This window comes from Sceloporus undulatus, chromosome 1 (assembly GCF_019175285.1).
Source record: "Sceloporus undulatus isolate JIND9_A2432 ecotype Alabama chromosome 1, SceUnd_v1.1, whole genome shotgun sequence".
Taxonomy (NCBI): domain Eukaryota; kingdom Metazoa; phylum Chordata; class Lepidosauria; order Squamata; family Phrynosomatidae; genus Sceloporus; species Sceloporus undulatus.
In genome coordinates this window covers 165,684,627-165,709,125 of record NC_056522.1, presented here as the reverse complement: position 1 = coordinate 165,709,125, position 24,499 = coordinate 165,684,627, and the positions used below count along the sequence as shown (strand labels likewise).

The 24,499-nt window shown below is 40.5% G+C and overlaps 1 protein-coding gene across 2 annotated transcripts in view; it reads left to right on the top strand.

Annotated features, from left to right (window-relative positions):
- Positions 1-22,389, top strand: part of RAMP1 (receptor activity modifying protein 1) — a 62,205-nt gene extending 39,816 nt beyond the window's left edge. Inside the window, exon 3 of one of the 2 annotated variants that reach the window (XM_042466967.1) lies at positions 20,984-22,389. In XM_042466967.1, coding sequence (XP_042322901.1) covers positions 20,984-21,239 — 256 coding nt within the window. In that variant the 3' untranslated portion in view covers positions 21,240-22,389. The remainder of the gene's footprint in view (positions 1-20,983) is intronic. The other variant, XM_042466977.1, reaches the window with a different exon arrangement.
- The last annotated feature ends 2,110 nt before the right edge of the window (positions 22,390-24,499 follow it).

Here is a 24,499-nt window from a genome sequence, read left to right as displayed (position 1 = left end):
TCTGAAAAGCCAAAACACAAAGCATACTGTGCTCCTAGCTCCCTGCTCCTTGTTTCCTGCTCCTTGCTCACACCTTGCATGAATGACTTCACAAAGTTCAGTACAGGCTGAATCTCCCTTATCTAAAATCCTGAAATCTGAAATATTCCATAAACCAAAACTTATTTCATGGGTGGCTGAGATAGTGACATCTTTGCTTTCTATGGTTCAGTGGACACAAATTTCGTTTTGTGCACAAAACTATCTAAAGTATTGTATAAAATTACCTTCAAGCTATGTTAATAAGGTGGATATGAACCATAAATGAATTTTGTGTTTAGATTTGGTCCTCCATGATATCTCATTATGTATGTACGGTTGGCCCTCCATATTGACAAGGGTTTGGTTCTGGACACACACACACACCACAGATATAAAAAACGCAGGAACTGAAGTCCTCTTAGCGTCAATGAACAACAATGTGTGGATAGTCACATCAGCATGGCTGCATGCATGCACTACCATTGACAATAATGGGGTGGTGCCATCCATGGATGCTTCAATCCATGGATGGCTAGCCTGCTGATATGGAGGGCCACTGTATGTGCCAGTACAGGTATTCCAAAATCCAAATTAATAAATCTGAAAGCATTTTGCATAAGGGAGACTCAACCTATTGTCCTTATCTTCTATACAGATGGTTCATGGGAAAATGTGCCTTCATTTACTAACAACATTATCTAATCCTGGTTTCTTACTGGACTTGTGCTGCCAAAAGTGGTATCTGTTAAACTCCGGGACTCCTCCTCCTGCCCCTCTTCACAATAATCACTGAATGCTTATCAACTAAGGCAGTTTCAGTGGGTTTAGGGCCAGTTTCTCTCTTGGAAATCTTCTTCTGTCCACACAACAGCCAACATTTCTTGGCAAATCGGAAATGCTACTTTACAGCAAACAGGAAATGCTTGTTTTAAAGCAGAAGTGGCCAACTGTTGGAGGATAAAGGGATGCAGTGCTTCCCCAGGGGACCTTGGAGGGCAGCTTCCCATCTCTGAAAAATAACAATATTTTTTGCCACCCTAAATGCCCTCAAACACTCCCTGGGGCCCATGGGGGGCAATTTTGCAATGCATTTGCCTTCTCTCTGTCATTTTAGGCCCAGGAGGGGCTAGCTTTTCGATAAAAAATGACCTTGAAGTCAGTGTCTGGGTCATGTCCTTATAAAAAGACGGCATCTCATGGCCTAAAATAGCCTGGGGGCAGAGTTATGGCAAAATTGCCCCTATATCCCTTGGGAAAGTTTGAGGGCATGGAGGAACAATTTTGCAAACTATCAAAAATAACAGGGCCTTGGAGGATGACTTTTTCCCCACCCCTGGTTTTAAGGGATTTTCTTGGTCCTGTGGCAAACCGCACATTCCCTGCCTGTTTTAAATGGAAAATGCTGCTGTGCCAACAAATGTCAGCAGTAAGATTCCTAGGGATCAGGGCCCCCTCCAGTCTTCAGGACAAGGAGGGAAGAGTCTCAGGATGAAAGCATTGTCTTGCACAATTTATTTATATTTTGCTCTGAATCTTGCCGGTTATTGTTGGGGTTTTTAATTATTAATTAACTTGCCAGTTATTGTTGTTAACTGTCATGTGGACCTCTGCTTATGACTTCAACTTGAAATGAAGGTACCCTGTCATTAACAGCCCTGTTAAGATCTTGCAGATTCAGGGCCATGGTTTCCTTCATTGAGCCTTCCCAGTTGTAATGCAGTTTTCCTCTTTTCCTACTTAATAAATCTTCCCACTTTGCCAAGAACTAATGTACTTTCTAAAGAGTCACGTTATCTCATTATGCATCCATAGAATGATAGTTTAGTAATCTTGACTCTCTAGGGGAGAGTTCAGACTTGATTTGTTCTAGGAACCATTTGTGGACTTTTTGGCAGTATCCATAGTGTTCATAGAACTCTTCTCATACTGGTCTGTTGTTGTGGTGGTAGCCAGAAGTAAACTAAACTAAATCAATCATTGGAAATTACTTAGATGTTGACACACAATTCAACAATTTATTCAGTGGGTCAGCTTTATTTGGGCCTAAGAGGATTCAAAAGGTCAAAACTTTTGCAAGCAGTGCTTTTAAGAACACATGGGAGTTTTTATTTAAGAAAAAGAAATGTTTTCCAAGCTCTGCTTTGCATAGATAACAGTCTGAAGTCAGTGACATTGCTGAAGTTGGTGTCACCCACTGTCTTTGTGTGTGTCGGGGGACAAATTGCATCACTCCCCAGTCATCCACCCACCCAGACCACTGCTGAGGGGGCCTCTGGGGTACCCATTCAGGGTCTAGCATGGCTGCTGTCTAAGCAGATGCACCGGATCCTGAAGGCATCCCTCGCCATCAGAAAGGCCTTCAGAGTCTGATGCAGCTGCTCTGAGAGCAGCTGTGCTGCATTCTGAAACCACTACCATCCCACTCCTTCTGAAGGAGGCAGTGCTGCAGCCTTTGGAGGTCCCATTTAGGGTCCTGTCCAGCTGCTGGGTGAGTGGGACAGGGAGGCAATGCCTTTTCTCACCCAGCAGCCTGCCAGTCCTCTGTCTATACCCCCTGGGGTGTCACCTAATTCAATCCCCATTTCCCACACACCCCTAGTGATGCCTCTGTCTGAAGCAGCTACAGAGATAGGGATGGGTTGCAGAAGAATGGCATGATATACAGATACAGATAATGGCCTGAATTGTATTTCTCAATCCCAGAAATAATAGACCCATTGAGTTCATTGCCAAATGTTGCATCAACAGCTAGGTAAATTCCAAGGTGTTAAAAACAGCTAAGAAAATTCTGTGTGTGTGTGCATGCATGCATGCATATTTTCTTATCAGTCTCCAACCAAAGAAATCAGTTCTCGTTTGTATTAGACTTGGTGTTTGTTATTTGAATGGCATGCTCTGAACAAGTTTGGCTGATGCTTCACATCTCATGACATCAGAGGAGGGTGATCCCAGGTTTCTTGTTGCTTGTGGTTGTGTGACTTCACCTCATTTCCAAGTTAGGGCAATCCTAAGACAAACCTGTAGTGAGGTTTTCTTGGCAAGATTTGGTCAGAGGGAGTTTGCCATTGCCCTCCTTGGAGGCTGAGAAGGTATGACTTATGGCAAGGTCATCTAGTGGGTTTCCATGGCTGAACATGGATTTGAATTCTGGTCTGCAGAAACATAGTCCAATGCTGAAACCACTGCACCACGATGGCTCAGATCTGAACCACTGATTATTTTGGTATCAACCAGACAGTATAAATTGACACCAAAAATAGAAATATTCCATGTTTTTTTTAAATAGGGCTGAGAAAACCTAACGAGTGAGTTTGAAAGCATGAAAAATATTTTTTCATCTCACAACAAAAAATATGGGAGTTAATATTTATTGCTGTTAACTGCCATCAAGTCAATATCAAATTATGGCGACCACATCAATGAGAAACCCTGGCTTCCTTGATTGAGTCTATACATTTTGAATGCAGCCTTCCTTTTCCTAGCTTACCAAGCATTATTGTCTTTTCTCATGGTTCAGGTCTTCTCATGAAATGAGAAAGTATGACAATCTCAGTTTAGTCATCTTGGCTTCTAGCAAGAGTTCAGGGTTGATTTGCTCTAGAACCCATTGATTTGTCTTCTTAGCACTCTATGGTAGCCACAGAACAATTTTACAATATTATGTATTGGTACAGTCTGAGTATGGACCTATGTGATGCTGAGTTAGCAATGCTGGCCTCACTCTATGTATGAGTAAATCCATTCTACATTAATATGTGTATAGGATTGCAGCCTGAATGTATAGATTGATTTGACTAAGATTACACATTTACTTAAGAGAGGAAATGGCAACTGAATAAAATCAGATTTTAAAAATGCTAGAATAAGACTGTTTCTCTTAAATACTTACCTGGCCTTTAATTGATGCAGATGATTACTGAAGTTATTTTGAGTGAAAACAGGTGGGTGGGTGGGAGTATGTGCATGCACAAGATGACATTTAATCTGTAATGCATCTGCTCATAAATCTTCTTTTCATCAGAGTATCATGTATCATCAGAGCAAATGTGATGTGCATTTTGCTTGAGAGAGAAACAAACAGAAAAGGTTTGACGGGGTATTTTGGAAACTAGTGTTGATGTTTTGGCATCATGTAACCCTGCCATAATACACATGGTTGCTGAGAAACGACCTTTTGATAAACATGTGTTGTAGATGATGAAAGGCTCAGAAGTGGTTCTGCTTGGAGCTTTTAGGGATCAGTTGGGGAGGATTTATATTCACATGCTTTCTTCCTCTGCTCATGACCCAGGTTTCTTCTTAGTGATGAATTAAATGGCACTATCTTTCCTTCCTCCAGTGAGTCCAGCAGATGAACTGTAACATAAAGCTTACAGCTGTTCTACTGGCTGTGGGATTACTGGTACCTGTCAGCGTCTATGTACTTTTTACTGGTTTATTTTCAAGATGTTCAGATGTTCTGCACCCCATTATTTCAGTTCAGACTAGAATGTCCCTTCCTCTGTGCTCCCTAGTTTAACCAAAAGTGGTGTGCAGTGGCAACAACAATTGAATACTTGCTTATATTACAAGGCAATAAATAGTTCTTCTGCCTTAAAGAGGAAGATGCTTCTGAAGTGATTCCATGGGGAGCATTAATACCAGATTTCAAGATTATTATTTGTTGTGTTTCAAAAATTCAGTAATGAGAAGTTTCAAGTACTCTTTGCTTACATGGATGCCTGGCATAAATACTGATCTGTATTTGATGTTTGACTTGAGAAGAGGGACACATTACATTGTTCCAAGTCCAAGGTTGCCTGCTTTACCAGTTCTGTGCCGATCTCCTCTGATACCATTGCCATGAAAATGATAACCTGTAGCGTTTGTGACAATGTTGACTTCCAGGTGCAGGTGTTATAGAAACTTTGCTTTGCTCCAAAAACTGCAGTCGCCCAAGCTGCAGGTTTGTTGTTCTGGTCATTTAATTGAAAGCCTCCATGGTGTGCTCATGCTCATTATTTCAACTCTCGCGTATGTGGAACTCAGGCTAAAATTATCTCTCTCCAGTGAACACCTTTGAAGGGCAAAGGATTTTGTGAGAAGCTGCCTTGATTGTGCAGGCCAGCCCCAAAGTGGTCCATTACCCCCCAATGGGGGCAGAATTATAACAATTGTGAACCATCTTGGACAGAAATACTTCTGCAATGTCTTCTATATTGACCTCGCATGAGAACCTCTTGGAGAATCCAGTTGGTTCACAATGTATATCACTTAGGCTATTGACTGACACTGATTACAAGGATTTTATATTGCCAATGTTGAATCAGCTGTCTGATAATTTCTGAATGCAATTCAAGTTACCGCTACTAACATTTGTCACACCTGCACCCCATCTGAGCACTCCTCCAATTCCTGTCCCTGCCTCAGTTTCCACTACCAGTACCACAAAATTCTCCTTGGAAACATGGTGTGTACACCTTGTTTCCCAGGAGAATCTTTATTCTAGGGTGCTGTTGTGATTCTGCTCATCGTTGCTGGGTTTTCAGTGGTGGGGGAGCAGCCCTGTGGTGTTTTTTTTTGCAGGGAGGCCCACCAGAAGTGCAGATAGTTGTCCATGCCTGATTTAAGTATTCTATTGATTGTTTAGTGGGTTGGGATATTCCTCAAATGGACATGGAAATCTTCCTGTGTTTTTAGGGTTTCCTGGTGAGAGAGCTTCTCTGTGTTTCTGTGTCTGTTGTGTTGTGTTGGTGTGGTGGCTGAGGATTGGGCCCATCTGGGACCAGATACAACAAATATCACTGAGCCATTGCCATTTCTCTTTTGTGTGTGTGTGTGTGTGTGTGTGTGAGATATGGAAGGCTTGAAATCCCAAATTTGTCCTCCATGAAGGGCACTCTCATAACAGCTGGGCAGCTGCTTCTTTACCTGTGCAGGTTTGTGTCTGTTTGTAGCACTTGTGTGAGAAGATTCTTATACAAGAATCTAGGTAAAGTATTACATGCTTTATGGCTCCTCCACTTAATATGGAAATCCTGACTGACTGAGATCATTACACTTTGTCAGGATTCCTTAGATAGGTTCTGAAGAAAATTCTTCTCTGTACCAAGTATTTGTTCCCCTTGTAAAGCATTTTATTTGTAGCTTGCTGAAGGTATTCATTAGCTAAGTCCGTGGGGAAGACTGGAGTGTGCAGCTGCTGCTCTTCCCTTGTTGGTATCGTTGTAACACAGTGCAGTCAGAAGTGTGAGAAATCTTTCTTCTGTAAGATATGTAAATCTCTCTGCCTAATTTTATTATAAAATGATTTCCCTAAAGAGAAGCATTCAGCCATCGCCCCCTCTGCCTTCTTTATGACTGTTCAAAAGCTGTCTGCTTTTGAATTGAGTTCCTCTTTGCATTGTATTCAGATACAAGACAGGTGCTGGGAAAGGTATCTTTTATAATAAATCCTTTAACAGAACTGAGATAAAAAACCTCATGTCACAATAGAATTCTGTAAATAACCAAAGTGGCAGCAAATGGAGAATGGCTGAAATGCTAGCATTTATTTCTCTGTGTACTTTGCAAAATATTACTTATTATATTGTTAAACTAAGGGTGTGTTTATAGGTACATATAGAATTTTGAACCTACCCCCAAGTTGGTTTTAAAAACAACAGCCATTGATGGATCCGTTACTCTTCCATCTTAATTTAAATTTTTCATCCTCTCCATGCATCAAAGCCTTGTTTCCCAAACACTATTGCATATTTAATTCAGCAAGAGAACAGACAGATAGGATAGTGAGAGGGGTCAGCTCAGGTCCTGCTAATTTCCTATAAAGCAAAGTTTTTGGGGAAATTGAATATGACACAAGGCCAGCCAGAAGGAAAGCTGGATGTTTCCTCTGTGCATTCCTACTTGAAAATCATCTTTCTTTGACCAAATTCTATTTCTGGTTTCCAAGCCCTGTCTTCATAAAGCCAGCTTTAAAAAGACAGTTTTACTGGAAGATGAAGCAGGATATGCTTTAACTATTTTCTGAGTCCACATATTATATTTTAAACCCCCTTCTCCTTCTGCTTTGTAGCAACTTGTTCTGCTGACCCAATGCTGCATCACATCTTGTTTCATCCTGAGAAAATAACTGCATTATGATGCTCAAATCCTAGTTTAATAAACCAAACAAGCCAGGTTTGATATTCAAAATAAATTATGGTTTAAAGTTGGCTTCCAAAAATTGGTTTCTTTGGCCTGTTACGGACTGCCAAAATAAAACTGCTTCGGGTCTCTTTGGAGGTATGCTATTTAAATGATGCATACATCCTAAGAATCTGGAAGCTGCACAAAAAGCTGCACTCTGGTGCTTAGGAATGGAGTGTGGCTTTGGTGCAACCTCTGGACTCTTAGGACCCATGCATCATTTAAATAGCATACCTCCAAAGAGACCCCAAGCAGCTTTATTTGGGCAGTCTGTAACAGGCCTTTGGAAGGCCATGGATATATGATTAGCTGCTGTTCCCTGATTCCCTGCAGATGCACAGGGAAAAGTGAAGCAGTAAAAAAAGGACTGCATGTACATGTATGGAGCTTAGGCATTTTCAGGTTTATTAAGCCAGTATTTGACTGTTTGAAGTAAGCCATTATTTTCATTTTGGATATTTGTTTCACCAGAAAACCAATGAATGTTGTTTTACACACTTGAAACTACATTATAAAGAGCTAGTGTGGTGTAGGTTTGAGAGTTGGGCCAGGATTCTGGGAGACCAGGGTTTGAATCCGGACTTGGCTATGGAAACCCACTGGGTGATCTTGGATGTCGCATACTAGAGGAAGGCAATGGCAATCCCTCTCTGAACAAATCTTGTTAAGAAAACTCCATGAGAGTTTTGCCTTTGGTTCCCCGTACTTTAGAAGCGACTTGAAAGGACATAACGACAACAACAACAAGAGTTAGTTTGCAAAAAAAGAAGGGCTGATCATAACCCAAAACAAACAGTCTACACCATGTGAATATATGTTTTCTGACTCCAGGTGTATCAGTATTGTCACTTACTTCCTTTGCTCACAAACAGTCCTGTGGACAAAGGGCATTTTAATAACCACTACTATACTGGAATTTGTATGAAGTTAGGAAATATCCCAAGTTAAGGAAGTTAATTGGGGGGGGGCGTGTTTTAAACCATCTTTTTGGGTGGTTATTTTCATCCTGGGGAAGTCAGTGATCTTTTTATTGTTACTTTTGCAGATCTTTGAAGACGTAATAAATACTACACAGTTTGAAATCATATTGACCATGTCAGCTGTCAGCTGTATAAATGTAAAAGATGCACATGATCAGCTCTCTACAACTGAACTTTTTGCTCAGACTCCTGACATCTAAAAAGCACAGAAGTCCAAGCACTTTGAATAACTAAGTAGACTAAGGTTTACAGCCAGCTCTCAGGTTTTGTAGTGTTAGGAGCACAGGAAAAAAGTGGGGGGGGGGGGAACATTTACAATAATAGGCCTGACACTTTTCTAGGCATTTCTAGGTCCTCCAGTGTGAGTCCATGGTCAGTATCTGCTGGAAATCGACCATAGAATTGTGCTGGGGGATCTGCAAATGCCTAGAGAGAACATACTTTTTTGTTGCTTCTAGAGCATCAGCGGAGATGGTGGCAAACACAGTAATCTTCAAATAATCAAAATATGTGAATGCTTAACTCCTAGAGAATGCTAGGGATGCCAGGAGTCCAATGACATCTAGAAGGCCACATGTTTCCCACTGCTGAATTAATTGATAACTTTATTAATAGTGGCACTCTTTTTTAGCCTGCATGGGGTACCCCTCCACTGTTTTCTGAGCATGTCATCAAGTAACCTGACCCACCACCACCACCATCTTCATGGCTTTATTTTAATAATAATAATAATAAGAATAAGAAGAAGAAGAAGAAGAAGAAGAAGAAGTAGTTTTATTTCTATACCGCTATTCCAAAATTAGATCACAGCAGTGTACAAAACATTCAATATACAATACAGGATAATACAGGCATTTTATTCCATGCCTTTCAAAAGAGAGAAAGGGGACAGGAATTAAGGGGGCTGTGATCTCATAACTTTTAGAGGGCAACTGCTTCCCATTTCTGCATTAATTTGAAGTGTAATATTTGTGTTAAAGGTATGGACAGTTCTACTCATGAAGTTGTAGTACCTTTTTTATCAAGAAAGGTCCACACACACATATCCTAGAACACCGGTCCTCAACCTATGGGCCATGACCCCTTTGGGGATCAAACGACTCTTTCACAGGGGTCGCCTAAGACCATTGGAAAACACATATTTCCAATGGTCTTAGGAACTGAAACCATTGGTTTGGGGTCACCACAACATGAGGAACTGTATTAAAGGGTTGCAGCATTAGGAAGGTTGAGAACCACTGCCCTACAAGACAGCTGAGAAGGAGGGATACAGCAATGAGGGCCTATTGCTGCTTTTTATCCATCACTGATGGATAAGTGGGTTGGGAACAAGGGATAAGATGTGGCAAGTTAGAAACATCCCCACAAATACCATAGTTACTGCCTCCTACAAGAAAACAATGCATCAATAAGAGGGCATGGGAACAGCCCTAAGCAATTCATTGCAGGAAGGAAGGAAAATTTCACATGTGAATGGTATTCGTGACTTAATACAAGCTGATATGGTACAAAGGAAGATTCTGTAGCTGGCACATTTGAGACTATGTAGGACATACTGTATATTGTCATGTGAAGCTGACCACTCTTTATAAGCAGCATGACTCTGAGACCACATGCTCAGTCTTCAGTGGCTATGCATTCGCTAAGCATAAATACAAATTAGGTTCATTTTAGTTTCCTGAGAAATTGTCTAGGGATCTTAGAACTTAGTGTCAAGGGGTTTTCCATTGAAGGGTGTCTAGTCCAGAGGTTTCCAAAGCCTTCTGTGAGATCATGGCAGCTGAGCCAGTATCAGCAGAAGGACCGTGGTATCTGATGAACACCCATACTTGGCTACTTTAGCGCAACATCTACGCTGTTCTTTCCTATTCATTTCGCAGTGACTGAGGTACACTGTTGCAATGGAACTATTAACTGATCTCATGAAGCAAAACAATCATATGATAGCATAATTAAACAAAGTGAGGTTAATCTTGCCTTCCCTCTTCCCCTTTATAACGTCAGATAGGTGGTGAATCTGAGGACAGTCAAAGGTAGTTTGGATAGAAATGTGGCATACTTACACTTGTAATCCACTTACGTACAAGCCAAAGCTTATACAATCTGACAGGTTAATGTCATTCTCTTGTTTGTGTGTGATATGAAAAATGTCAGAAACAAAAAGTCACTTTGCTTTCTGCTGGGCAACGATGGAAAAAAAATCTTTAAAAATGCCTGCATCTTGAAATGTCATGTAGTTCGTCAGTCAATAAGACGTTGTGTAGCTGTAAAATATATTCTTCTGAAAGTGAGGTGTGAATACCTTTTTTTTTTCCTGGCCACAGCATGCGTGAAATGGTGAATCAGTGTGCACCACGGCATTATAAAAGCAGAGGCAATGACCTATCATGTTTCTGACACATGTGCAACAGCTGCACATCTTTAGTCCAGAAATATTCAAATAGATTTTCTTTGACACATTGAGAGAAAGACAAGTGAGTTTTCAACTGCCCTAGATCTGTGCATGCTGTTTGTACATCAGAGTTTTTGTTTCATTTTGCAGTTGCACTCTTTCTTCATTAGAAAAATCACTGCTTTTGTTTAGTTGTTCTTGATACAGTACCTAATCATAACAGTCCAGCAGAGACTTCAGATGCTATGAAAACTCAGGATTAAATTTAAATGGGGAAGGAAAGTAGCTGCACTGGTTTTCCAATATGAATAATTTCAGCTGTATAAAAACACTCTGAAATGCTTGGTTAATGTGTCTCTTATACACTGAATTGTTTAATAGGAGGTTTCTGGCTTCTGAGGGCTCATCTACATTGTAGAAATAATGCAGTTTGACACCACTTTAAGTCCTGTAGCTCCATCCAATAGAGCCCTGGTATTTATAGTTTTAAAGGATCTTTAGCCTTCTCCGCCAAAGCTTGCTTGTGTCTCACAAAACCACGAATCTGAGGAATCTGTAGGATGGAGCCATGGCAAGTAAAGTGGTTTCTGACTGCGTTATTTCTACAGTGTTGATGCACCCTCAGTCTTAAAGTACATAAATTGTACCTAGTGGTGACTTGTACACATGATTTCCCCCCCCTGCTCTTTCCTACCCACTTCGGTTCCTTGCTCCTCTCCCAAAAGCTGAAGGCTGGAGAACCCTTTGGAATAGTATGGGATATAATATGGAAGGCTTCAGTGGACAACAGAGATGGGTGAAATCAAGAGGCAATTTACAACCCCATATTTCAATAAAACAGTATCTCTGTTGTTCCATTTAGCATAATCCTTTTGGATATCCAAATGTTATAAAGCGTTTTGAAAAAGAGCAGGTAAAATATATATTGCCTTCTGTCTAGTATCTCTTTGTTGTTCTTGTTGCTGTGTGCCTTCAAGTCGTTTCCAACCTATGGTGGCCATAAGGAGAACCATCTATATGGGGTTTTCTTGGCAAGATTTCATCTTGCCATTGCCTTCCCCTGAAACTGAGAGCATGTGACTTGTCCAAGGTCACACAATGGGTTTCATGGCTGAGCTGGGAATCGAACCCTGGTCTTGAGAGTCATAGTCCAACACTCAAACCACTACACCATACTGGCTCTCCAGGTATCTCCTAGAACACCTTTCATGATCAAACATTTAATTACAAAAAAGGGATCTAAACAGGCAAACAATGATTTATAAATAGGATATAACTTCAGAGCAATGAATATAAATGAGCTCACTTGACCATAACAACCTCCCACCCCCAATCTGTATATAAAGTGTGGTTTGGTACAACATGGGTCCAGGTTATTTGAAGGACTATATTGCCTTTTACGAGCCCGCTAGGGTTTTGAGGTCTTCCAGAGAGTCCCTTATCTGTCCCATCATCCTCTGAGGAGCGTTCGGTGGGAACAAAAGAGAGGGCCTCCTCGGTGGCTGCTCCCAGGCTCTGGAACTCCATCTCTAGAGAGGTCAGGATGGCCCCATCCCTGCCCACCTTTTGGTGGCAGATAAAAACATTTTTGTGCCATCAAGCTTTTTCAAACTGAAAAGGGTTGGGCTTTCAATGACGTGTAATTTGAAAGTTTGTATAGAGTTTTTAATCCATGTTACATTTTAATGTGTAGATGTTTTAACTTTTAAAATTATTTAATTGTTTTTTAAATTTTATATTTGTGCATTGTAATGCTTTTGTATTGTTTTTAAATTGTATTATTTTAATTTTGATGTTATCCTCCTTGAGTCCCTATTTTGGGAGAAAGGCAGAATATAAGTAAATATCATCATCATCATCATCATCATCATCATCATCAGCCTGGAGAAGAGAAGGTTAAGAGGTGATATGATAGCCCTGTTTAAATATTTGAAAGGATGTCATATTGAGGAGGGAGCAAGCTTGTTTTCTGCTGCTCCAGAGAATAGGACTCGGAGCAGTGGATGCAAGCTACAGGAAAAGAGATTCCACCTGAACATTAGCAAGAACTTACTGACAGTAAGGGCGGTTCGACAGTGGAACACACTCCCTCAGAGTGTAGTGGAGTCTCCTTCCTTCGAGGCCTTTAAGCAGAGGCTGGATGGCCAACTGTTGGGGATGCTTTGATTTGGATTTCCTGCATGGCAGGGGGTTGGACTGGATGGCCCTTGCGGTCCCTTCCATTATTCTATGATTCTATGATCATCAGCATCACATTGCTCTGAAAGTGTGTGTGTATGTATGTGTGTATATGTACATGCACACATTTAATTTTTCTTATAAAATAATAAAAAAGGAAGTTAAAAGTCTTTAATATGAAGCTACACCAACATTATTATCACTTCTGTCTGCAGTTTTGAAGTCTATGTTCTTGTTTTTAATTCTCACATTTCTGACTCAGATTTTATTACTCAGGTACTGAATAAAAAGACAGCATTTATCTAAGATTTACTCAGTCCTCAGGACTTGAATAACTGCAAATTGTGCTGGAGGATTTCTATTTTTAATCATGGTAGTCTCAATTACTTAAAACCGAGATTAAATACTCGGAAGAACATAATGTGCTTTAACCATGACAAATGAGAACAACTGCTCATAAATAGTTTTAGTTTTTATTCAAGGGTTTGTCATTTACCTAAAATAGAAATTAAATACCCCAAAGAAAAATTTTAAAGCCGTAAGTTGCATGTTTACTTGGAGGTTCCAGAAAATTCAACTGTGCTTACTCCCAAGTTTACAGATCTGTACACACTTAATTGCAAAAAGATCATACTCTTTTGGGAGGTGGACCTCTGAGCAGACATGTATAGGATTTCATCATGTATTTTCTTTACAAAGCTTGTTGGTAGTCGGTTATGAAATGCTCACTTACCGATGGAGCAAAGTATTAACACTATAACCAAGATCCTGTATCTGGAGGACAGTAAAATTCTGCCAGACAAAACTCCACTCTTTCCCCTTCTCCTTGCGAGATGAACTCACCTATGCCTCCCCAATATGACCATGTAATGGCCTGGCGAGAGTGAGAAGCAGCCAACAAGCATTCGGATGTGTTCCTACAACCAGAATCATGACAATGAATTCATCCTCCAGGATGTGCGGGATTCTCCAGAGGTCCTAGAAGATGACCTTGTCATAGTGCATGCAGCTGTAAGAACATTACTGGATGCTCATTCTCTACCTCCCATGCTTCCTGAGCCACTAAATACCTGTTTTTTTTTACCTGAGAAAATACCTCTTTAGGAATCTCTAGGTCCTCCAGTGCAACTGACCATAGAATTACAGTGGAGGACCTACAAATGCTTAGAGAATGGTTCATCATGGTTCATCAATGATTAGTCATGGAATTGATTAATATGTTCTCCCTAGGAATATTTAGGTCCTCCAGCACGACTCTGTGGTCAACTTCCAGCCAAACCTGGCTCATGCTGGAGGACCTAGAGGTTCCTAGAGAGAACATATTAATCAACTCCATGACTAAATCAAATCCGCAAAAGTCAAAGCCGCAAATGTGAAAGGCCAATTGTATAAGTAAACTTCATCACTTGCTTGGAATCAGCAGCAAAAAAATCTATGTTGTAATTAAGTTCAGCCATTCTGCAATGCATTAAAAACAGAACAAAACAGCTCCCTGCATTAAAAATACTTTAATTTATAGAGGAAAAGAGTGCAAGAATGGGATCTGGCAAACTTTTGGGGATACCGAATCCCAAAGGGTGAGTGGTGTGGCACCCCTGAAACGTCCTGCTCTGCCTTTCTCAACTCTCTCATATAAACTGTCCCTCCAAGGATGATGATCCAAGCAAGACATCACCTGCTGACTCTAAGCATCAGAAGCAGAAATCTATTTAGTCCCTGTGTGTAAATGATCTCTAGTGACGACAGTGCTAACATACAAAAAGATAATGTGAAGCTTCTTTATCTCAGTCGTCTGTTCCAGCTTGCTTTCTTGTAACCATGCCCTTGCATGCGTCAGCTGTTGAGAGCATAGGTCCTCAAAGAAAAGTGAATGGTTTCCAAGCAACAGAAAAGGCTTGACAGTCCTCAGCTCTGATTGTTGCTTTCAACCCCGATAAGCCATTTCCTACGTACATTTGGCTGAGTATCAATCTCTGTAAGAGCCATTAGTATTGGGAGCAGAGCACATGTTTCAGATAGGAAAGTTGCGCAGCAGTAGAGTACTTTGAGTTGGATGCCCACATAATGATCTGATCGAGAACAAATGCAGTATTTACTGTATGCCTGGGACCACTTTTCCTTAAGGTGCAAGCTACATGCTGGTGTTACAGAGCACCCACCATGTTTGAACTAGGTAGTATGTATCTCAAAGAAGGCAAAGACACGGATAACTTTATTAAGCAAGAGAAAAGGAATTTTTTAGATAATTCTGTTGCAGTATGAGGTAAACTGCAGTTCTGTGATATTTCAGCCTGACCATTTTTAAAGCAAGAAACCCACACATTTTGAGTATGAAGAGAAAGGCGAAACTTTGGGGATTTTGAAATAGTAGCATCAGCATGGATAGTCTAGTGCATAGTGTAGACTATTATATGTGTATGTTCCTTCAAGTTGCTTGTTGACTTACGGCATTCCCATGAATTTCATAGGGTTTTCTTAGGTAAAGAATACTCAGAAGTGGTTTTGTCAGTTCCTTCCTCTGAAATATAGACTACAGCCCTGGATATTCATCGATGGTCTTCCATCCATGTGTACTGACACTGCTTAGCTTCCAAGATCAAATGGGATCTGGTGCTTTTAGGGTATATAGGCCACCATTAACATATCCTTTTCTAACTTGAGTTCTCCTTTTGGAACCCTTTCGAAAACAGTACCTAACAAAGCAAGCAAGTACATCTTTTGTCTCTTGTTTTTATTTATACGTTTAAAAATATTGGTATCGGCTACAGGCTCTACATGCAGCTCACAATGATAAAACAGCAAAGCACAATTTTAAAGCTGTCTAAAACCTTTAGATAAAAAAGATTAATACCCACCTTAGTATATTTGAAAAAGATCTTAACATAATAACCATTATAAGAACAACAGACCTATCAGTTATAGATCTGTTTTTATCTGGGTGCCTGCTATCCTGCCTTTTGGTTGCTGGCTTTAACCAGCAATCTTAAAAGCAGAATGAGCTGATCCTTTCGTTTCTTTTTAGAAAGTGATTGCAGAAGGTCCATAAGACCTTGCTTCCTGGGGCAATCAGCAATCAGTAAACTGGCTTTCTATAGATAATTGCAATGCATGTGGAAGGGGTAATACAGAAGAAGCATGTTGCCTTTAATGCATCTCAGTTTTAATGCCAGCATTGTACGTAGAAGTGGATGAATCTTTCACAATGAATATTTCAATACACCCAGGCTGTTGTCCTTTCCTTTCCTTTCATGTGCCCATTGTTTGTTCACCAATTTTCCGTAGTAGGGTGCTTGCATAAATAGGATTGGAACATAATGTGAAAAGGAGACATACACACTCCTACCATCCTTGCAACCTGCAGGCCATTAGAAGCAATCTACATTCACAAATATCACAAACAGGGTTGCATAATGGATGGGATCTTGTTGGTGACTTAAGCTCGCACATTTTGAAGAATATAAAAAGATCTCTGTGCTACGTAAGTCGCTGGACCTAATGTAAGAATTGTATCAGAGTAAGAATTAGCTAGCAATCACTGTTTGTTTTTTCAATTATGTTGTTCTTAATTTTTGTTTCCCCTTTCTCTCAAAACATTTAATCACATTGACAATGAAAGAGCTTTGCTTGGACATAGTCTCCACAAAGGACTGGCTGCATGGACCTAAGCTACATGTTTAACCCAACAAAGCTGACTCAGGTCTGATTCCTCTCTTGCCCCTCAAAGCCATTGGAAGTCTGATGCCCCGCATTTTCAAATGAAAGGTGGCCATGACATGGATGTGATGTAATGCTCTAGTGGGCTCCTCTTTCTGTCCGGAGGTCACGCCAAAGCCACACTCCATCCCTAAGCACTGGAGTGCAGCTTTGGTGCAGCTTCCGGATTCTTAGGATGCATGCATCATTTAAATAGCATACCTCCAAAGAGACCCGAAGCAGCTTTATTTTGGCAGTCTGTAACAGGCCTTAGTCCCTTTTCTTCAGAATTCATCAAAGAAACCTATGCTCCATTTTTAAAAATTGTTGCAATTAATTTTATATGGTCAATCAACTGAAAATATTCAATTGGTTGACATCCCTAATTTCAGCTCCTGTTATGGAGAGAACGTTGATATACTGTACAGTTCATGCAAGATCTGATGCAGCAAGATAGCCAGTTGGCTGAGCTACAATTAAGGAATTTCTCATCTTCCATCATCATTCTCCGTGGCCACATCACTATCACATGAGTCTCATTCTCACCACAATCACATTCTCACAACAAACATATCTCTGCAATAGCACAACTGGGGCTGTTTCTGCCCTAAACGGTCCCTTGTGGTCTCTTCAACAGTCCTCTTTAACCTGCTTCCCAGACCTATGCCCTTCCCAGAATGTCTTTCAGGTATTTTTATTTTTATTTTTATTTTTAATGCAATTTCAGAGTTGTGCTAATACAATTTAAGTAAAAAAGAAAGGAAGTAAATAGGAAAAAATAAAGAAAAACAGACTGCTTAGGAAAAATGAGGACATGTGATTGCCAATACAGTATTGGAATTGCAATGACAGCGATGTTTCACACTTGAGTTGTAATGAGACAGCAGCGCAATTGCGAGCTTATTGACTAGTTTTCCCTATCAGTGAAAAGGGACGCTTTAACAATGGCTCATAGCAAAGCAGCAATGAAACAGAGATGTCATCATGTTATTAATATTGCTAAAGGAATTTATTTACATGAATTGCTAAAGGTGCTATTCTATATATTTAATAGAGTATTTAAAGCCTCGTGTGATCATCTCCTTAGTCTGTAAATTTGCATCTTTGAGATGAGGGGGTGAAGTAGGTGCTCGCCATTAATTACAGAATAAGTAATTAATTGTAGGGTTACAAACAAGATAATGAATGTTAAGTGCATTAACAACTACAGAGTGCTCTACAAGTGCTGACAATGATTAAAATGACTTCAGATCCTGAGAAGTCTTCTGCCTTTGGTATTTTGGTCTGCATGATGCTGTCCCTCAACATGAGGGACTATCCTCAGGATTGGATTCTTTGGCTGGTATCTTGTTAGTGCCACACATAGGCATAAGTCAAACTTAAGCCTGCATATGTCCTTCTTTAGTGAATGTGAAAGTTGCTATTCCTTTCCTCTCTCCACAGCAACCAACCCTCTGCACCAATTTTCTGTAGAGCTCTGCAGCTGAAGCCCCACATGGCTATTCCATGCCTGGTGGAGAGTGTGGGGGTGAGGAATCAGAGAAGTATCTGACTGTGTCTCCATAACCAGACATGGAATATTTACATTATCTGCTGACCTCAGCAGAGGGTATAATCATTTTGTTCCTGGCTACAGGGACATTGCCAGATGCTTTTTGATCAACCTCCACTCTCCACCAGGTATGGGATGGCCAATGAGGTGAGTTTCAGTAGCTCTACAATAAGCCCAGAGGTTGGTGAATAGCCAGTAGAGCATAGTTCAACATGCCACAATGTTGAGCCATAGAGGATGGTGGCCTTTGTTGCATCCCTGATTGTCATGAAATTATCATTGGGCTAGTTGGTTATTCTTTAGGCCATGTTGTTGATGATGATGATGAGGATGATACAGTGGTACCCCGGGTTACGAAATTAATTCGTTCCGCGGTTAATTTCGTAACCCGAAATACCTTCGTAAGCCGAATTCCCATAGGCGCTAATGGAAAAATAGCTCTCTGCTGCCCTCCGGTGGCGGAAAATAGCGCCGCGGTTTTTTCGTAACCCGAAGAAACCTTCGTAAGCCGAAGCAATAAATCCCTATGGGATTTTTTCGTATCCCGAAAAATTCGTAACCCGGCGCATTCGTATCCCGGGGTACCACTGTAATTTTAATCTGCACTGAATGATAAGTGAGAAAGATGAAGGTGGCTGATTTGTCATTGCGCATATTGCCGTATGTAATGGTTTGTTCCTTATTCCTGATTTCTTCATGATCTGTGAAGCTTTCCACTAAAGGACTTCTATTGGTGAAATTTCTTTCCTCTGACTATGGCCTGTTACAGACAGGCCAAAATAAAGCTGCTTCGAGTCACTTTGGAGGTATGGTATTTCAATGATGCATGAGTCCTAAGAGTCCAAAAGCCACACCAAAGCTGCACTCCAGTCCTTAGGACCAGAGCGTGGTTTGGTGCAGCGTTTGGACTCTTAGGATGCATGCATCATTGAAATACCATACCTCCAAAGTGACTCGAAGCAGCTTTATTTTGGCCTGTCTGTAACAGGCCATTGTATGATTTATTTAGTTACAGTACTATGTAAAAATATTCCCTTGATTTTTTTTCCAGCTCTTTCATGTTGCTGGCGGCATATCAGTGCAATTCTCCTTGCTTTTGTCATTACCGGGAGCTTGTTTACATGTCAAAGAGCATATGCTCAGCTTGATGTGGAGTTGTTAACTCTGGTCCAATTATTTTCTTAAGCAAGAATTCTAGGGTGTGTCAACCACATTGTCTTGCTCTTTAATCACACTGTGTACTGTGAATATTGATTATCTCTTGATGCAAAATATAACTGTTGTTGAGATAGTGGCTATTTATTCTCAGGTGTAACATAAGCAGCCTCTTGCTACAACCATGATATCATTCACTCCCAGACATACATTCAATGTCTTTTTCCACTGGACTTTAAAATAAGAATTAATGTGCTCATCATCTTTTTCTTAGGAACACAGATTCTGTGTAACTGTAAAGTCTAAACAGCTCATGCAGGGCTGGATTAACCATTAAGCAAAATAAGCACATGTTTAGGGCATGAAGGGAATGGGGATACCACAGAAAAATGTAAAAATAAGATTCAGTCATGCTGAACTTTATGAAATACAGTGGGCCCTTGGTATCTACTGGGGTTTGGTTCCAGGACACCTCTCCCTCCCTCCCCATGGATGCCAAAATCCATCTTGGAGGTCTTCAAACGGAGGCTGGATGGCCATCTGTCAGCGATGCTTTGATCTGGATTTCCTGCATGGCAGGGGGTTGGACTGGATGGCCCTTGCAGTCTCTTCCAACTCTATGATTCTATGATTCTATATATGATGAAATCCCATTATATGCAATGGCATAGTGAAATTTTGTCCCTTATATAAAATAGAAAAATCAGGGCTTGCTTTCTGGAATTTTTGTCTCTCTCTCTCTTTTTTAACATTTTCAAGCTGTGGATAATTAAATCTTTGGATAAAGAGTCTATGGATATGAAAGGCCGGCTATAGTTGTAGAAGACAATATTGAGTATGCCTTTCCAGATGTAGATATTTGTTTCCACATATTTTTAACATTAATGATCACAAATTGCTCAGATGAGCACTTCTCAGTTGAAATATGTTAAAAACCTCAACAGAACAACAACAAAACAAGGTAGGCTGGATGTCTCATCTCTGCTTATTTCTAAGTATAGAAACAGGTGCGTTAATTTTGGGGATCTGATCAAAGACTGCAGTTAGAAAAACAGGAGAACACTTTTCAAATACAGTCAGCCCTCCCTAACCGTGTGCTTGCCATCCATGGATTTTAGCACCCGCAGATGGCCCTGCCCCATTCACCCCAGTGGCAGCGCATGCCTGGCAGCTACATGCCTGGCAGCTACACCATCATGGCCACATGCATGGCACATCCCCATGAAAACCAATTAAACTTGAGGTGCCACGGTTTTTGGCATCCATGGGGGGGGGGGTCCATAATGGGAACCCCATGGATACAAAGGACCAACTGTATAAATAAAGTGGAAGTATCCAAAAAATAAACATTATTTTCCATCTTACTGTAGGTTTTGGTTAATTTTGAAAAATAAAATTTTATTTTATGGTTTATTATTGTTTATTCTTTGAATTAGATTTATAGGGGGGATCAAAATCTTTTAAGTGTTTAGGGCCTGTAAAGGTCTTATTCTGTCCCTGATTTCATGATGGCAACAGGTACATTTGCCAAGCTGTGAACTATTCTGATTGCTAATTGTATGAAGTCCTGCATGCTCCTTACCTTAAAAATATTTAGTCATTCTTGGTTTTCATAGCTGAAATAGTTTTCATAACCATTTTATACATTTTTCTAATATATATATATATATTCCCAAGATATTTTAAGCATCTTGTGTCAAATGCAAATGCCAAGTAAGCTATAAGTGGGTCAAGCTCTGCTAAGTTTGTGATCTGTGGCAATTCAGATTTTGCTTCTATGTAATGGCCCTCAAGCACTGTGCCAACAAATAGTCTTCTAACAAGTGTCCTTTTTTCCCTTTTCAGATGGTATGGGGAACTTACCAACTGTACTTTCCTGATAGCTGCAAAACTGAACTGTTACTGGCCAAACCAGCTGGTGGATGAGTTCTTCGTAGCAATTCATAGGCACTACTTCAAAAGCTGCCCTGTCTCAGGAAGGTCTTTGAGAGATCCTCCTAACTCCATTTTGTGCCCTTTTATTGTGGTACCCATTTTTGTCACTCTGCTCATGACAGCCCTGGTAGTGTGGCGAAGCAAACGCAGTGAAGGCATTGTTTAAACATCTTCTGCACTTGGAGCACCAGGGCAAGGTCTGCATCCATCTGCAAAGAAGTATCCCCAAAGTCTTCAGATTCAGGAAACTGGGGCACTGGAACTGGACACCAGGCGATCTGCACTGAGGAACAAATTTTGTTACTCCTTCTGTGGAGATGCAAATGTATATATATGAAGACAGTATTTCCACACACTGTTGAGTGGTAGAGCACATCTCGATCTGCAGCGGAAAAGGCAATAACCATCAACATTCTCTGGATAATAACTGTATCATGAAAGCTAAGAAAAAGCACCCGGGACTAAAACATTTTTCTAGTTATCTGAAGCCCTCTGATACTCTCATGATTTAATCATACGGGAGGAACGTCTTCTCCAGGTCCTCTATTTCCAGCCTTCAAATTTCCTTTCCCGCTGGGTTACCTCTGGTTATCTCTCAGTGCCCTTGTGTTTCTCTTTGGTCATTACCTTGCCATACACACTTCCCTGGGGACAGTGGACTATTCTTTGGGTTGGGTAATTTATAAATAAAAAACCCTGGTGGATTTACCCACAGATCTAAACTTGGTTGCAAATCCCAATCACAGTAAATCTATTGACTCAATGAAAATGCACAGATTGTTTCCATTGATATATATATTTATTCCAACTATATACTTTAGTTGGTATTAAAAGCTCTGCACTCTTTAGAAGCATGCCCCTGGTCCATTTTATGATACTGAAAAGTAACTGAGGCTGCACAGCAGCTCAATAATTTGTTTTTATAAATTGCATGCATGTGACAATATGCATTTTAGCATTATTTTGTTAAAGAAGGAACGAAGAGGGATTGCCATCCTAAGAGATTAGCAGAGCAATAATTGGAATGAAGAACTTGCCAGATATTTGCCTAAATGAGCAAACAGTATTTAATGTGAATGAAAAACTAACTTTCAAAGCGTATGGGTGTGGAGGGGCTGGAAGAAATGGAGTACTAATAAGGATATGTTCAGGGTGTGCTGTAGAAATTATTTGTACCAGATTGTAAATCACACGAAACCAGTCAAACAGTCATTGGCCCCATACAGACAGGCCAAAATAAAGCTGCTTCGGGTCTCCTTGGAGGTATGCTGTTTAAATGATGCATGGGTCCTAAGAGTCCAGAGGTTGCGCCAAAGCCACACTCCATTCCTAAGTACTGGAGTGCAGCTTTGGTGCAGCTTCCGGATTCTTAGTATACATGCATCATTTAAACAGCATACCTCCAAAAGACCCAAAGCAGCTTTATTTTGGCCTGTCTGTATGGGGCCATTGACTGGCTGACAAAGGAGTAGGGAAGGAAGAACTAGTACATTGCTGTGTATATATTTTGCCAGTAATTAACCACATAATGTATTTTTGTGAGAGACTATTCTATAGAAATATTTTAAATTAAAACATAATTTAGCTTTGAGAAATTGGAGTTGACTGTCTCTGAATTCCAGTGATTTATTAGTAATAAAATGCCTGGCTTTGGTCTAGCATTAGTTAAGCAAATGGCTGGTGAAGTTTGGTGAAAATCCCTATCAACAGAGCTCTTGCACAAAGTAGTAGTGGGTCATAGCTGTGAAGTGATGCTCACACACAGAAAAGCATCCCTTTCATCTCCTTTTGAGTGCATGATTGTAGAAGAGACAGAATGAAATCAAATGTCACATTACAATTTGTATTGCTTTTTAAAAATAGCTGGATTCTGGTCTGGTTTCTAAAAAAAGTCTTGCTGTTGCTGTAGCAACAAATGCCAACTAATATTTAATATTAAAATGCAACCAAACATAGAAGGTGCTGGAAAAGCAAAACTGCTTTGAATAGTGTTCATTTTTTTAAAAAAGTTTCACTACCATATATACCCGAGTATAAGTCCACCTCATGTATAAGTCGAGGGCAGATTTTGGTGCCAAAGTTATGGATTTTGCTATGACCCGTGGATAAGTCGAGGTTAAAATTTAAGGGCACATAGCAGAGGATCTAAAGCAATGGTCTCCAAACTGTGCTCTTTAAGGGATTTTAGACTTCAGCTCCCAGAATCTCAGACTATTGGCCAACATGGCTGAGGCTTCTGGGAGCTGATGCCCAAAATCTCTTAAAGGTCACAGTTTGGGGACTGCTTACCTAAAGGATGAAGCAAAGCAAAACAATGTCAAAGAACTTACAAAATTGCAGCAGACATAACTCTTTGTGCTTACTCTTAAGGCTGGATGGATGAGAGAGTTGAGGAGGGGGTCTGTGCTTCCCATATTATACTCTTGCTTTTCACCAGGAGATGGTTCCTTCTTTTAAATAAGAGTCAAAATCCAGTACTTACATTGTCCCATGGATACGTTGACTCAGGGTTTTGGGGTCAGTTTTTTTACCTAAACTTCTAAACTTACACATGAGTATATATAGTATATTATTTACCCCCTTCATGTGAGCAATTACAGACTGTGCACTCCCCTGGCGAAATGTAACATGTGCACCAATCTCAAACCTTCCAGGCTATGCACTGTCATGGGGAAAAGTAATGTGTGAATCAAGAAGTAAGAGATACAGGCCACAGTCCATTAACATGGTCATGGAGAGTGCATTCTGCCAATGTTTTTTCATCAGCAGCAGTTGAGGCCAAGGGAGACTGTATACCCTGCTTATACTTTCTTCTGCTGCTTTTGCTAGTACAGAACAACAGCTGGGCGGAGAGTGTTTGTGTGTGCAACTGTTTCTTTGACCATTGAACAAGGGCAGGGATAAAGGAGCTGCCCATGTCTCCAATATATGACTGCTCCTTCATTCCTGGATGTTCAAGGGCAGGAAAAAATGTTATTGGATGCACCCTGGCCCAACTGGCAACCAGGAAGATGGAAATATGTCCTCCAGTCCCCCCAGCTGTTGTTATACACTGAAGGTGGGGGATGTTGTGGAAAGATGAAACAGGTATGGTTTCCCACTCCTATCTCTTTAAACTGAGAGATTTAGTGTTTTTGCTGTTTGTCATCTACTCTGTATCTGTTTGGAGGTCCCTTCTGGAGAAAAGTGACCAGTGGGGTGCCACAGGTTTTTGTCCAGGCTCTCTGTTAGCCTTTTAGGCTATTTGTTATGCGCAGTCATAGATATACACACATACACACTCCTCTAAGGGAGAAACATAGATTTTTCAATGTCCAGGCAAATTACCTTCATTACTTCATATTATGTGTAAGGCAGCATACATTCATTACATTACAGTGTATGGTAAGTAAGATGTTACACTTTCATAAGAACTGAACCTTTATT